The sequence below is a fragment of the Punica granatum genome, chromosome 3 (assembly GCF_007655135.1).
Source record: "Punica granatum isolate Tunisia-2019 chromosome 3, ASM765513v2, whole genome shotgun sequence".
In the NCBI taxonomy this organism is placed as follows: domain Eukaryota; kingdom Viridiplantae; phylum Streptophyta; class Magnoliopsida; order Myrtales; family Lythraceae; genus Punica; species Punica granatum.
In genome coordinates this window covers 36548798-36565328 of record NC_045129.1, presented here as the reverse complement: position 1 = coordinate 36565328, position 16531 = coordinate 36548798, and the positions used below count along the sequence as shown (strand labels likewise).

The following is a 16531-nucleotide window of genomic DNA, read 5'->3' as shown; positions in this document are numbered from 1 at the left end:
CATTTCACCATTCCACCCCTCCCCCCAGGTCTCTCTTTGCCAATTTTACTTATCTTTTTCCTTCTTTATTTTTCATTCAATATCACAAAAAAATGCTTTTTTACTATTCTAACAAAATCTATTCACATTTCCAAATCGAGACCTTATTTATAAGGAAAAAGCATCTAACCATTTTTATTAATTGCATTAGTTAATTTATAGAATGTAATTGTGGTAGAATTCTAGTCTAGTAGATAACAGATGAGGATTACTAATTCGGGGATTCACGGTCCAGGTTAACGAGACCAAAGTGGGTCCTTTGTCGTTTGTGCAAGTACATTTTTGTCTTTTTCCGTATGACAAAATGAACCGGAGGGGTGTTTCCGTCATTCATGATCGCTCTCGTGATGGACACGTCGTGGGGGAACGAATTCTTCCACGCGTTTGTCGCGTTCACACCATGAAACAAATACAATGAGGGTCCCATCCCCATCGTCTCTACCCATAGCGACGCTCCCGGATCAATGCACCTTACCCACGAGTCCCGGATGGGCCCCACATCTGTGGCCCGATCGGACGATACGCCCGGCCGCATGCAGGTTTCTGGCCCCAATCACCTGCCCGCTGATCTTGCTCTGCTTTTCTGATGCTTCCGCTTCCCTTCGAGGCACTGCTGGTTTTTAGGTTTCCTTAAACAGAGCATAGACTCTCTGCGGAAAGCTATCTGCTTCGAGCAGCTAAAGGGTCCTCTTTGGTTTCATCAACCCAAGTTCTCCTCAACCAACCTCAAAGCAGGATGATGTTCTTCTGATTTGTTTCCAACCAGAAAGTCTCTTCCTTTCACCAACACCACCCCCGGCCCCCGGTTCTTGAAGAAGCATCTTGTCTCTGTTTCTATGGGGAACTGCTTAGGCTCCTCTGCTAGAGTGGACACAGCACAGAGCTCCCGGGTCGGTTCAGGTAACCTGCGGCACGACATCTTTTGTCTTCTTTTTCCCCATTTTGCTGCAGATTGAGAGTTCTTTCGAATCTTTCCCTTCTTGAAATGCTTTCGCTCAGTAGATTTTCCGGCTCTGAAAGGTCGGTGCTTTTGAGGTGGAGAGTTCATGGATGCTTAATTAAGCTGGGTTTTGTCTGCTTTGAAGTTGAGCTCTTGTTAATGAATCATGTGATTGTGAGTGAAGTAATTGCTGTTCGTGATGCCCTGCTTTTGCTGATTTCTTTTCTTGGTAGGTTAGATTCGTAGAATCCTATGTTTTGATTGTCATGATTGTTTACTAAGTATATGTCTGTATCAGTGGGGCAGGTAATGTTTAACATGAACTCGTAAGAAATGAGAAATCGCAAAGTTAACTTTTTTCCAGTGAAATGGATATGGATTATACATGTAATTGGATGCATAAACCCGAAAACTAATCCAAATTTGGTGGCTACCCAATTTGTTAGCTTCAAAATCGGAAATTTCTGTAGATTCAGAGTCTTGTGGATCAGATGACCTCAAGTTCTCTTGATTGTAAATCGTCAGTTTTGCTTTTGATTGGGATTATGATGAGCGCTTAATTTCTGCTTATAACTGCAGGAATCTCGAAAAACTCCAGCAAGACCAGCCGCTCCTCGGCCCGTTCCTCCCTCACCATACCATCTTACAGTGAGAAGAGCAATGCCTCGAGTTTGAGCCTCCCCACCCCACGGTCGGAGGGTGAGATCTTGTCCTCCCCGAACTTAAAGGCCTTCTCGTTCAATGAGATGAAGAATGCCACGAGAAACTTCCGCCAAGACAGTCTTATCGGGGAAGGCGGGTTCGGGTTTGTCTACAAAGGCTGGATGGATGAGAACACTCTCATGCCTTCGAAGCCCGGGACGGGAATGGTTGTGGCTGTGAAGAAACTTAAACCAGAAGGGTTTCAGGGCCACAAGGAGTGGTTGGTGAGTCAGAAAGCTTTGAAACTTTCGAATGATACTATTGTCTTCTGCAATTTCTAGAAATGTTTTCGTCAATTGATGGGAATCTTCCATTAATTCCAGACTGAAGTGGATTATCTAGGGGAGCTTCATCACCCAAATCTCGTCAAACTGATCGGGTATTGCTTAGAGGGTGAGAACCGGCTCTTGGTTTATGAATATATGCCGAAAGGAAGCCTGGAGAATCATCTCTTCAGAAGTAAGTTGTTATTTTGGTCCATCTGTACTTTGAGATTCAGGAACTACTAGATGGCATCTCGCCTTATCCATATTGACTATCATTAAGGTTAAGCGAAGGTCAACACGATTGGCCGATTGAAACATGCTTTTACTGTTAAAAGTCTATGGAGCCTCTCGTGCACAATTTCAATGTGATTAAGTCTAAAACCTGCAGCTAACTCCTGGTCGTTTTAATTTGCAGGAGGGCCTCAACCACTTCCATGGGCTGTGAGGCTAAAAGTGGCAATAGGAGCTGCCCGTGGGCTCTGTTTCTTGCATGATGCTAATTCACCGGTCATATACCGCGATTTCAAGGCTTCAAACATCCTTTTAGATGTGGTATGCTCAATTCGTGAGAAACCTAAACAGTTGCTCTCTCTCCGTTATGTTGGCATGATTCACTCTGTATGTCTATCCATGTAAAAGGTACTAAATGGCATTGATTACGATATGCAAATGCAGGAATACAGTGCGAAACTGTCCGATTTTGGTTTAGCAAAGGCAGGTCCCACTGGAGATAGGACCCATGTGTCCACACAAGTCATGGGTACTCACGGGTATGCTGCCCCTGAATATGTGGCTACAGGTTCGTTAATGCTCGATTGGTGTCCATTCTCATGGTTCTACTTTCATTATGTTTATGAACAACCGGTCATGCTAGCTAGGCCAGAATACAGGGTGTCCACTGATAGGGTTAATTGATAATGGCATTGTCGTAAACTTGACTTAAAGATGATGATAACTCAGTATTAACATTAATGTTAATAAATCTTTCCTTAGTTTATCTGGATCAACTGCCATAGTACTATGTTCTGAAAAAGCATATGCTAATAACAGGGCGGCTGTCGGCGAAGAGTGACGTCTACAGCTTCGGAGTGGTGTTGCTTGAACTGTTGTCCGGGCGACGGGCCCTGGACAATACAAAAGTCGGGGTGGAGCAGAACCTTGTGGAATGGGCGAAACCTTACTTGGGGGATAAGCGGAAAGTATTCCGGATCATGGACACCAAACTGGAAGGCCAGTACCCCCAGAAGGGAGCCCATGCTGCCGCTACCCTTGCAGTCCGGTGCCTAAACATGGATGCTAAATCTCGACCCAAGATGTCCGAGGTCCTAGCGACATTGGAACAGCTTGAGAATTCCAAGGACGGGACCCGGCATTCCCCACCGGAGCAGCAAGGTCTCCAGAGAACCACAATGAAGTCCCCGCTGAGACATGCAAGATCTCCCATGAACATGACGCCTTGTGCATCCCCGTTGCCGTCTCACCAGCATTCGGTGCCGGTCCACTAAAGAGGGTGGAGTGGGGTTCGGTTTCTCGACGGTAAATTTTGGGGTCTACGGTTTATATGTATTGTTATTGTTGTTGATGATGATGAATAGAAGTGGGGGGAGGGTTGGGAGGAGGGATGAATCATATATTTCAACCGATTGTGAAGATCAACAACTTGTGATATTTTACGAGTCTCTTGGAATAGATGGGTTTGTAGTTAATCATCGATTGGTAGGGTATAGCTGATGCCTGGTTGCTTGGATTGGGACGACAAGACTACCGCACTTGAACATTAGCACTATCCATATTATGTCCTATGGGTTTGAGTCCTACAGGTATAAGGAACGGTTTATAAGGCAAAAGAAGCGGTTTCTATGGGTCTGTACTCTTATAAAGAAGACGGGCAATTATTAGGTGAGTGCTACATAAATTTGAAATCTATATAGCAATTTCTTTGAGAAAAAAATGAAAGAATAAACAGTTTTTGAATCAGTAACAGTTTTTTTTTCAGAAACAGTAAAAACTCTGAAGCTATTGCTGTGGGCCAGTGCATTTCCCATTTCCCATATCCTTATGAAAATGCTGAAACGCTTTGAAGATTATTCACCCCATGCGAAGCAACATTTGAAATTACAATAATTAATAGCCATGCAAAGAGAAACTTTAAATTGCAAATACAACTAGTAATAAATTTGAAAACTTCCATTTTTTATTAGTCATACAAAGAATATTTATAACAAACATTTCACCAAAAAAAAATCAAGAAGAAGAAGATGTATATACCGTGGAAGATGCACAAATACATCTAAACAGTCTATGTACTTTGGGGAAATTTGAATCAAAATTTGAGTAAATAAAAGAGTTAAATCCTGAATCGAAGCAGAGACGAGACAATATACATCTACATGTCAATGACTATGAGGTTAGAATGCTCTGTACATTTATGTGTCTCAATTACAAAAAAAGAAAAACTCTTATCATTTACAATCATAGATTGATTGAATCAGTTTGATACTTATTTTCCCTATGTAAGATGTTTGATTTGATTCTTATAGATGGATAAAATCTATGATTTATAATTTTATTGTGTAATAGGCCAACGCGGCTCAATCTAGATAATTAGTTAGAGTTTAATAGGTTTTCAGATACGAAGGTGGACACATAAGGAAGAAAAAAAAAGTCTAGCATCTACAGTCGATTAAAGTCTATCTCGTGCATCCGATTTAAGTCTATCCCAACATCTTGAAAGTAATATTTACACACACACAGACATAGATATATATATATATATATCATCCCAACATCTGGAATGTTTGTCAGAAACGTTTGTGATTCCAAATCTTTTTTGAGAGCACATTGTTCCTTTTTTTTTTTGGTAAAAAGGAAACTGATGAGCTCAATATAATATACAAATAGGAAATAAATAATATATAAGTTCTATTGATGAGAATCGAATTCAGAATCTCTTGATTTCAATTTAGTACCTTGTACTATTGTATTACTATTGTATTAGGACTCCTTCCTCTTTTATTCCTAATCTTTACCATTACATTTTTTTATCCCTCTTAGCTAGACTATATATTATACAAGAAACTCTTTAAATTGTGTGGTTTTTTTTTTTTAAGTTTCTCCAACAAAAAAAACTTTCAATTTCAGTATTTAAATAAAATCGAATAACTTATAAATGGTCAGCGAAAATATTTTCTTTAGAAAACATTGATTTATTAACAAGTTACAAATTACAAATGAATAATCTAACACGTGTAACAAATTTGATAAACATAGCGGTAAGAATTTCTCAAAGCAAATTGAACGATGTATATGAAAAATATTCAAATTGAATATCCTCTTTGAAACTAAATTTGTTATCCGAATGTTTCAAAATATCAATTAAATTTACTGTAATACATATGTTCCTGCAAACTAAAAGCTATTGATAACTTATTTAATTTTTCGTTCATATGTTTGCAATATTGAATTACTAGCAACTTTAAATTTACTGAAATTATTAACTAACATTAACTTAATTAAGATAGAACGAGTAAAAATTGAGAAATTATGAGCTTCGGATTGTCGAATTGGAGTCACTATGTTTCATAAATCATATATAATTTATATGTTATTATGGGGTCACGATGTTTCAAACATCATAATTTATATATCATAAGTAGATTTGATAAGTTTCATTCTACTTTCATTCCCTCAGTCTCTCTAAACATCGTAAGTTCAACTCCCAACCAATATTTCCTTCTCCTTTTCCTTTTTTCATATGTATTTTTAATTTAAAGGAAAAAGTACAAAAACCTCATCGTGCTTTGGGATTGGGACAAATTACACCATGTGCTTTTATCATGAACAATTAGCCCCCATGTGCAGTACTCCGTTAGCCATAAGGGTTACGACATTAGTTTTTTTTTTCATTTTTAGTCCTCAATCTTTAGCCTTTTAATCATTTTGGTTTTAAATCTTTTTTCTTTTATCATTTCTATCCTCACCTTTTCATTTTTTTCATTTTAGTCCTAAAAAGAAAATCAAAATGGAAGAAGGGGTCGGCTCCACCGAAGTCACCAACGTCCTCCGTGGGTACTGGCGACCTCGGTCGGAGACTCCGAGTTGGAGTTCCCAATCGATTAGTAGGCTGGGGCCACCAATCGGCGAACCCGACCCCAACACCAAGGCCGCTGGCGTCCTCCGTGAGTATCGGCAATCTTGGTGGAGAGGTTCGAATCAACCAAGGACTCCAAGTCGGAGCTCCCGACCGTTTCACGGGCTAGGGCTGCCAATCGGCGACCCAACCCCTCCATTGAGGTCGCCAATCGGCGACCCAACCCCTCCACCGAGGTCGCCAAACGTCCTTTGTGGGTATCGGTGACCTCAGTCGAGCGGGGCCGCCAATTTAAATCGATCGGGAACTCCGAGTCGAAATTCCCGATTAATTCGCTGGCTGGGGTCGCCAATCGACAACCCCGGCCACTCCATAGAGGCCGCTGAGCTAAAGATTGAGGACTAAAAATAAAAATAAAATAAAAATAAACGTCGTAATCCCTATGGCTGATGGAGTACAGTACAAGAGGGCTAATTGTCCCTAACAAAAGCAGATGGTGCAATCTGTCATGACTCCAAATCACAAGGAGGGTTTTTGTACTTTTCCCTCATTTATATTATCATGTCTAATACTAGCCTCCCGTAAACGCTTGTGCAAAATTTCTCACGTTTTTAAAGTTGTTTGTCACCAGACTTTTCAACTCTTTTAGAATTTACTTATTTAAGAAAAAACATAATAGAAGAGATAATGTAAGATTTTTTAGGATATATAATGGTAGATGTATTTTTTGACATCTCTTGAAAATAGGATAGATTTTAATAATTTGCGTTGTAATAAAGTTTAACATTAGGAAAATCTATGATAATTACAAAAAAAAAGTTTTCCCTTAAATAATAGTATAATATATTTTCTTCGATCTTTTTATATTGGTTTTATTTCTTGTTCTCGAACACATATATCATCTTATAGAACATCTGCATATATAGTAATTTTATCAGGTATCTCTATTAATTATGCGTCTGTATTGGCTACGATTCAAGTAAATTTCATCTCAAACCAGAGTAGCAATCTTGGATCCTTAGCTCACCTGTGCCTTAAGGCAGGCATGCACAACAGTGCCATATTGATATATGAGCAGAACTTAGTTTCTCAGCCTCCCTTTATCCTTGATTTTCTCTTTTCACGTAATAGCTTTAAGAAGTCCATATAAGAAAGGGGCCAGCACAGATTGATTATAGCTCGCATAGAGGAATCGAACCCCGAAGCTCATGACTATAGGCGAGGCAAAGTAACAGTACCGAACGTGCTGTCCTCAAACTTTTGCTTGGTTGTGCGGTTCTTTCTCCTTCATACAGGAGTCTTATAACTGAGCCATTTACACACACATTATTAGGAATATGTTTTGTACGTATGAATAGCTTGACATCAGATTTCAGATTAGCTTGAAGAAGCAAAAGAAAGATCTTCTGTCTGGGACTTCTTAACCAATCTAGAGGGTTCCATAATTGATGTGCACATTGATTCAAAATCGTAAAACCATTAACATTATTGAATCAATTATATGCGTACTTACCTTCCATATTTCGAGCAGTGTGTGTAAAGTACTATAACAGGCATGTTATAGCTGCTGTCAAATGGCACCGGGAGTTCCCCCAAACACTTCAGTGGGGATTCAAGAGAAGGCAAGAGATCGATTTGCTCCCCAATGAAGTGCTCAGAGGAACTCTAGGGGGCATCTGACTTGATAATAAATGTACTCATCGAAACCCTGACCCTAACCATATAACTTACACTTCCTGATGTCCCTGTTGCAAACTGTTGCCGTATTTATAGTAATCGGGTTTGATTCCATTCCCGTCTCTCTATCTCTAGTATTTTGGCTCGAGTGATAAAAGTGAGGGTCAAAGTATCTCCAATGACAGTGATATAGTACTAACTGTTGACTTGACTGCTTAATTACTATCATATGCGGCACGTCCTCGATCGTTGATTGATTGCACAAATGTTTCTAATATGGAATCGTAGTTTTGCTCTATGAATGAACTTGGACGCAAGAGCAGGCCAGATTGAGATGTTACAATCACAAATTAAAGAACAGAGGCAATGGAATTTCTTTTTTGATGGCCCAAATAAAATCTAGGATATATTCTTTGCTTGTGATGTATGAAAAAATTTCTTTAGTGATCCTAACTCACCACGTGGAATAAAAAAGCACTAGTTAGTAAGAGTATTACAAGAATTTAATCGGTTTGAAAAGTGTTAATCATGCGAGAACACTCTATAATTCTTGTTGATCCTAAAACCGAATTTCTCATTTTGTGTATGTATATATATATATATATATATATATATATATAACATAGCGAGGTAAGATCATATCTGTGGTGGCGGGTACTAATTTCTAAGTTCAGAAATAAATAATTAGTTAAGAAAGAAATATGCCATGTTAAATAATATTTAGAAGATTATTTAAAATTTATCCTAGTATCGTCGTCGGGTTCAATAAGTACTACACAATTATTAGCTAGTATTTGTCTGAAATATATTTTTAATTCATTCTCCGTGCAAGGTAATCCAAATGATTTGAAATATGTTATTCATCAATCAAAGGAAAATTAAAAAAATGTTAACATTGGAGCAATATCTTGAGAGATGTATCTTCTTTAAGTACAAGAAACGTCATACAACTCTATCAATTCTCGTGGTGGACTATCCGTGCCTATCTATATCTGTGCTTTTATCTTCAATATTGATCTTCTAAAGAGTCTTTTTGTGCTATTTATACATTCATGACTTTTAAACTTCTAATTTTTGGATTTTCATAACTGAAATACTTTATGACTTCCCTTGACTGATGTGGTACAATAGTATTGCACCATTTGTGAATTTTTTATTGATTGGGACACTGAAAGTCACTCAACCTAAGGGGACCTTCATCCTATGTAGCATCATCCGATACTTTGGCTCGACTTTTAATATTTATATAGATTAGGTTTGATTCCATTTCGGTCTCTCTATCTCTAGTATTTCGGCGCATGTGATAAAGGTGAGGGAAAAATATCTCTATGGGCAGTAATATATCATGTCTACTGCTAGCCTCCAACAAGCACTTGTGCAAAATTTCTCTCACGTTTGACATTTAAGGACAACCATTTGTTCTTTATTTTCTGTGTGGAGTTGGGGATTGATGAGATGCCTTCTCCTCTTGCACCTTTTCTTATCAACTTTCTCCAGAAATTACTCTAGAGATGTGACGCAGCGTACAACGTGAGTAACCGTCACAGACCCGTTGATTCGCGCACGAATACCGGAACTATGACCCTCTATACCTGTTGATTCTACGAATACCAGAAAATAGGCATCAAACTCGAATCGATCCGAGATTGGACAAAGGACGAAAGCTTTGAATTTTATTGATAATCTAAAAGACGATTCCTTCTGCCCTAGGGCTTACACAAAACTTAAATAGGATTTAAGAAAACCTAAATTGCATAAAAAGAACTAAACTTTCATAAAATTGCAAAAACACCCTAATTAACATAAATTGTCTGTTTGAGGCCCTAAATTATGGAATTTGCCTTAAATATCGAAAAATCACAGCAAAACTGTGAGTTTTGCTTCGGAGGCCATTTTCTTCAAAATAGGGTCGTCAGAACCTAATTTTCTCGTCCGAGTTATCACCTGTGTAAGGAATCCGGTACTTAGCATTAAACACATCGGCAGTATGAATGTGGCTGAAAAGTTTAAGCCGATAAGCGTTCGAATTGATCTTCTCAACGACCTCCACAGGACCAATCTTCCTAGCAACGAGCTTGTGGTAGTCACCAGCAGAAAATCGATCCTTCGTAAGGACAGCCCAAACAAAATCGCTAACTTTAAACTCCATGTGCCTTCTCCTTCAGTCAGCAACAGCCTTGTATTTCATGACAGCATTCTTCAAATTATTCTGCACAGTTTCATGAATCTCTTGTAGCCCGTGAACGAAGTCAGCCGCCTTACCATGAACCCTGGTCTTATCCGGCACGGGTAACAGATCAAGGGGACCCCGGGGAGTAATAGAATATACCACTTGGAAGGGACTGAAACCAGTGCTGCGATTAACAGCGTGGTTGTGCGCAAACTCCGCCGGACTTAACTTCTGATCCCAGCTCTTCACGTGCTCCCCTACTAAACCTCTCAACAGATTGCCCAATGACCTGTTAACCACTTCTGTTTGTCCATCTGTCTGCGGGTGATACGCCGTACTGAAGTTCAACTGGGTGTTTACCATCTTCTAAAGGCTCCGCCAGAAATGACTCACGAAGCGGGTGTCCCTATCGGACACAATAGAGACTGGCAGACCATGCAGATGGTATACCTCCCGAAAATGCAACTGAACAACTCGCACAGCATCAGTGGTCTTCTTGCACGGAATAAAGTGTGCCATCTTGGAGAACCTGTCGACGACCACATATATAGAATCATTTCCTCTTTGGGTACAGGGTAGGCCGAGGACGAAATCCATACTGATATTCACCCATGGCTGCGAGGGAATCGGCAGGGGCATGTACAACCCCGCATTAGTTGTTGTACCTTTGGACACTTGACAAACCTTACAGCGCTGCACGCACTTCTCCACTTCTTTACGAATTGTAGGCCAAAAATACGATGACTGGACCAGCTGCAAGGTCCTGTCTCTCCCCACATGACCTTCGTCGTGTAGCTGCTAAATAATGTGGGCTCGCAAACTACAATCAGGAATACAGAGCTGATTTCCCCTGAAAAGAAAACCATCATGCAACACGTATTATGTTCTTTCTCCACCCGAACTTTAGCTAGCGTCACATAAAAATGGGGGTCGACTTCAAGCAACTCAGTAAAAGAACTAAAACCAAGTACCTCAACCATCATCCTGCTTAGAATACTACGCCTCCGACTAAGAGCATATGCAACGTGATTAGTGACTCCGCTCTTGAGCTTTACCACGAAAGTAAAACGCTCTAGGTAAGCCACCCATGATGCATGACGAGCTGACGCCTTATCTTAGCTATGGAGGTGCTTCAGGGCCTCGTGGTCAGTATACAAAATGAACTCCTTGTGAAAAAGGTAATGTCGCCAATGCTTCACCACCTGCACTACAGCATAGAATTCCACTCGTAGGTGTTGTATCTCACATTCGCCCCCGTCAGCTTCTCGTTGAAGAAAGCAATTGTCCTGCTGTTTTGGCTCAAGACTGCTCCAATCCCCACCTTCGATGCATCAGAATGCAACTCAAAGGGCTGTTGAAAATCAGGCAGGACAAGAATCGGGGTGGTCGTCAAACGCTCCTTAATATTCTGGAATGTCGTTTCTGCCCCCTCAGTCCACTCGAATTTGCCTCCCTTCATGCAGTCAGTTAAGGAAGCCATAATACTGCTAAAACGAGGAATAAACCGCCTGCAGAAGGAGGCTAACCCATGGAAGCTCCTGACTTCAGTAATGCTCGTTGGTCTAGGCCACTGCTTGACTGCCTCGACCTTGGATGAGTCAACCCTCAAACCATTAGCAGCAACAACATAACCAAGAAAAAGAACTTCTGAACTCTTAAAAACACATTTCTTCAACGCCGCATATAGTTTCTCGCGTCGAAGGACACAGAGGACTTCTCGCAAGTGAGCCAAGTGTTGCTTGGGGTCGGCGATGTAGATCAAGATATCATTAAAATACACAACCACACATCGACCAATGAAAGGCCGCAGAATCTGGTTCATCACTCTCATGAACGTACTCGGCGCATTCGACAACCCAATTGGCATTACCAGTCATTCATATAACCCCTCCCTAGTCTTGAATGCGGTCTTCCATTCATCTCCAACACGAATCCGAATCTGGTGATAGTCGCTCTTCAAGTCCAGCTTAGTAAAAATCCTAGCACCACTCAGCTGGTCAAGCAGATCATCCAAGCAAGGAATGGGAAAACGATACCTGACTGTTATCTTATTGATGGCTCGACTGTCTACACACATACGCCATGATTCATCCTTCTTAGGCACTAGAAGTGCCGGGATAGCACACGGGCTCATACTCTCCCGAATAAACCCTTTCGATATCAGCTCCTCCACCTGTCTCCTTAACTCTTCATGTTCAGCCGGGCTCATCCTGTAGTATGGTCTGTTCGGAAGGGCCGCACCAAGCTGCAGGTCGATATGGTGCTGGATGTCCCGCAAGGGTGGTAGACCATTTGGCAGCTCCTCAGGAAAGACATCCTGAAATTCTTTCAAGATCGGTAAGGACTCACAAGACATAAGACCCTCCTTCACAACCTCCCTACCCACGAGAGCAAACATAAACTCTGCATCATGCAACTCCTCCTGAAATCGGGCAAGGGACAACAAGTTGGTTGCGGTAACCGGATTCGCAGGTTCGAGCTCGATAGCGTCCCTACCTCTGTTCGGTACCAGTACAATCTTTAATCCCTTATACGTGAAGCTGTATTTATTGGTCCGTCCATCATGCCTCACGCTCCTATCAAACTGCCAGGGCCTTCCCAACAGCAAGTGACACGCGTCCATCATGACAACATCACACCACACAGAGTCCCTATACCGAGGGCTAATAGAGAAGGTAACTAGCACGCGCTTCAACACACTCGCTTCACCTCCTTTCTTCAGCCATGCCAACTTATACGGTTTGGGATGTGGCTCACTTCGCAGACTCAACTTCTACACTGCCTCAGCAGATACGATGTCCTCGCAGCTGCCCGAGTGTATCATGAAACGACAAACTTTATTCCCGATGGTGCAGGTGGACTGGAAGATGTTGTTATGCAGCCAGTCTTCGTCCGGAGCTCTCGGGGTCATGCAAGACCTCCTCACCACTAAATTGGGCACTCCATCTCCGGTCACAATTTCTTCCTCCTTGTCAAACTCGACCTCTCCATCGCCTCCAGCTACATAAACTTCGTCATCAGACAATTCCTCTTCAATAAACATCACCCTTTTTTCCCCTTTTCTGCACTCAAATTGCCGATGTCCGGGCTCTCCACACTTGAAGCACTTCGCCCTGCTACTGCTCGGCCCAATGTTGGCAGGCCTCATCAGACGACCAGGAACAACACTACTACCGTCAGCTTGGACGGCCCCACCGGTTCCTGCAACGGCAATACCTCCACCGAACACCCCGCTGCCCGCTCGCTTCTGCTGTCTTTCGATAATCAGGGCCCTCTGATGGGCGGAAGACACATTAACGGGGTCGAACAAATTAACCGTGTCCTGTAGCAGCACTCTCAGCCCGCCAATATATCTCGCCACCAGCTGATCCTCGATTTCTTGAAGCTCGTTACGAGCAACCAACTGGTAGAACTCGTTGGTGTAATCATCCACGGACCTACTGCCCTGCCTCAAGTTCTGCAGGCGTTGGTACATGATCCTCTGAAAATTATAGAGCATAAAGGTAGCCCACATCTTTTTCTTCATCTTTTCCCACGACGTGATCTTCGATTTGCCCATCCTACTGCGGGTAAACTTCACCTGCTGCCACCATGCCAACGCCCTACCACGCAACCGAGTCTCCACAAGCTGTACCCGCTTGGTCTCAGGTACCCCCTTGAACTCCAAAACCACTTCTATCGTTGCCAGCCAATCTAGAAACTCTTCTGGCTGCAAACCCCCTTGGAATTCGGGAATATCGGTCCGAATGCCCGTCTCCCATCACTGTCTGTCTTCCTCGATTGGGCCTCTTTGATGTCTTCGTGGAATATCAGCAAAAAAATTCTCCCTTTCCAACTTTGCTTCAGTTTCCTCTCGATCAATGTCAGAATTCAGATTAGGGTTTCTCCGATTCTGATTCTTCATAAGTGCAGCCATCTGCTGTGTTAGCTGCTCCACCATACGATCCTGCCTCTCATTCCTCTGTTGATCCCTCTGATCCAGCTGATCCAGCCTCTGCTCCAGATGTCGCAGATTTTCACGGTCATAAACATCTTCCACACGATCCCTCCTCCTGGGCGGCATCGTTGATCCAAGAACGAACGCAGCTCTGATACCAACTAACACAGCGTACAACGCGAGTAACCGTCACAGACCTGTTGATTCACGCAGGAATACCCGAACTACGACCCTCTATACCTGTTGATTATACGAATACCAAAAAATAGGCATCAAACTCAAATCGATCCGAGATTAGACAAAGCACGAAAGTTCTGAATTTTATTGATAATTCAAAAGACAACTCCTTCAGCCCTAGGGCTTACACAAAACTTAAAGAGAGTTTAAAAAATCTAAATTGCATAAAAAGAACTAAACTTTCCGAAAATTGCAAAAACACTCTAATTAACATAAATTGCCTGTTTGAGACTCTAAACGATGGAATTAGCCTCAAATATCGAAAAATCACAGCAAAGCTGTGGGTTTTGCTCCGGATGCTATTTCCTTCAAAATAGGGTCGTCAGAACCTAATTTTCTTCAGGTACTGACTAGCCAGGTCTTCTGCCGCATCAAGATGCGATACCTTCCTCTGCAGCAATTGCTTATCTTGATTAATAGTTGCTTCGAAGTATACCAATGGAACTGCAAAGGAGCCAAACTCAAGGCCTAGCCAGCTTCGAGCTATTTTATATATGTATGCAGATTTGCAACTTTAAGTTTTCCTTAGTTAAGAGTGGCCTAGCTTGAGGAAGTCTCATCAAGTGATATTTCTTGATAATTATACAGACATATATATACGCATATGCACGCATATAAACGCATTGACAGAAGTCGAGCTAACTAGGTGTAGCTCAATTCTACACAATTTTCAAATCATGAAATTATAGCTTTGTCGAAACATAATTAAAAGAGAGTGACTGATGAATACTCAATGCAATGGAAATAAGTTATACTTGCCCATCTCAACTCTTACTTAATGTTAAAGTTAATTGAACTCTGTAACCATAAGTCTAATATGAGCTTCTATGAACCTAAACTAGGGGAAAAATGACTGAACAATGAGAAGGACGTTTCAGTATCAAAAAGGGTTTTACTGGACAAGTGTAGCAGCAAGGAAGGCAGGGTGAATTAATGTTCGCCACTTGATATGATTCTCATCGTCTGCTATAACCAGCAATATGGGCCAGGTTCATAAGTTATCAACAATCTTCTGCTCTATAGCTGGAATATTTTCATATCGGATCTCTTTTTGCTCAAAAGAATCTTGGACCGTTCGGATGCAAAAAAGCCCTGCTAAGATTAGCTATAAATTCTTAGCTCCCCTCCGAACATTGCCACATCAAATCTGCAGACGATAGAGAACCGTAATAGATCAGAGTCAGCTGCTCCCTAGAGTTCCCTTCGAGCACTTCACTGGGGCTATGTGTTCAATTTCCCTTCCCTTACCGATCAGTAGTTCATGGCCCTACTGAAGTGTTTGGGGGAACTCTGGGTGGCATGTGACATTCATTGGTATGTGCATGTATACACATGCATACATACATTAAGTTCCACTCTATCTTCAAATTCAGCTTGACAGTAATACAAACATTATTTCAGCACTCAGTTGGCGGATTGATGCAACGTTTGGGTTCTTATTAGACATGTCTGAACAGGCAGTGCAGCTAGCTATCTCAATCTCGAAAAAAGAAATATGTATACATGCAATTGCGTATTGTTAAAGGTGGTGAACAGCAACAGAAACCGATAATTGTTCGAAACTCGTCCTCCAGCAACAATGTCGTCTTAAATGGTTATATGGATCTGAAAGCTTCCAAGTCACATCCTAAGGCAGTCGGACTTGAGATTGTTGCTGTAACCCTTCCTTCCACCTTCCTCCATTGCCCTCATCAATTTTTTCTTCTGCCTCTCTTATCTTTGGTTTGACGTTCCCTTTGATGCTGTACTCACTTCAATTAAATTGCCAATGACCATGCTAATGCCGTGCTGGGACAGGCATCGCCAGAGAACATTGTCCTTGTTGGAGCTGTTTACGATCTTCTTATGCCTCCGTAATTACCAGCAGAATGGATGTATACACCAGTATATATCTTACGGAAACATGGCACCTTGTTGTTGCTAAAAGGATCGGACTGCAATGAATCTTTATTCCAAGGCTCATATGTATCACAGTATCAAATCCAAAAATTTGTAGCACATAATGTATCAATAGGCTCAACGTATAGACGTGGCAAATTTTTTTGTCGATGAATGAACTCTGGATAATGCAATGACAGGCTGCACGGAGAGATGCAGTGAAACGTATATCCCATGCAATGGATTACAATTCTATCCCAACATCTTGTAACCAGAAAGGGGGGGAGGGGGGGTGGTGTTTGTCTATCCCAACATCTAAAATATTTGTAAAGAAAACGTTTGCGATTCCAAATTCTCCTTTGAGTTTCTTAAAAAAAAAAAAGGGACTTCAATTATAATATCTAAAATGAAATCAAATAAATTTTTCGGAAAATAAATAAATAAATTTTTAATTGTTAGGTAAATTATCTTTTTAAAAAATAATGATATTATGAATAAGCTACAAATTACAAATTAGTAATCTACGACATTGTATAACAACTTTTGATTAACATAGAGGTAAGAATTTCTTACAGCAGATCGAATGATGTAACAC

The 16531-nt window shown here is 41.2% G+C and overlaps 1 protein-coding gene across 1 annotated transcript; it reads left to right on the top strand.

Annotated features, from left to right (window-relative positions):
• The first annotated feature begins 782 nt into the window (after positions 1-782).
• On the top strand, positions 783-3898 carry LOC116199915 (probable serine/threonine-protein kinase PBL3). The gene is made up of 6 exons (XM_031530502.1): positions 783-939; positions 1559-1905; positions 2005-2140; positions 2363-2499; positions 2623-2746; positions 2998-3898. Exons 1-6 carry the CDS (start codon positions 876-878, stop codon positions 3450-3452), a joined length of 1263 nt encoding a protein of 420 aa, XP_031386362.1. The 5' UTR covers positions 783-875; the 3' UTR covers positions 3453-3898.
• Positions 3899-16531: the final 12633 nt, after the last annotated feature.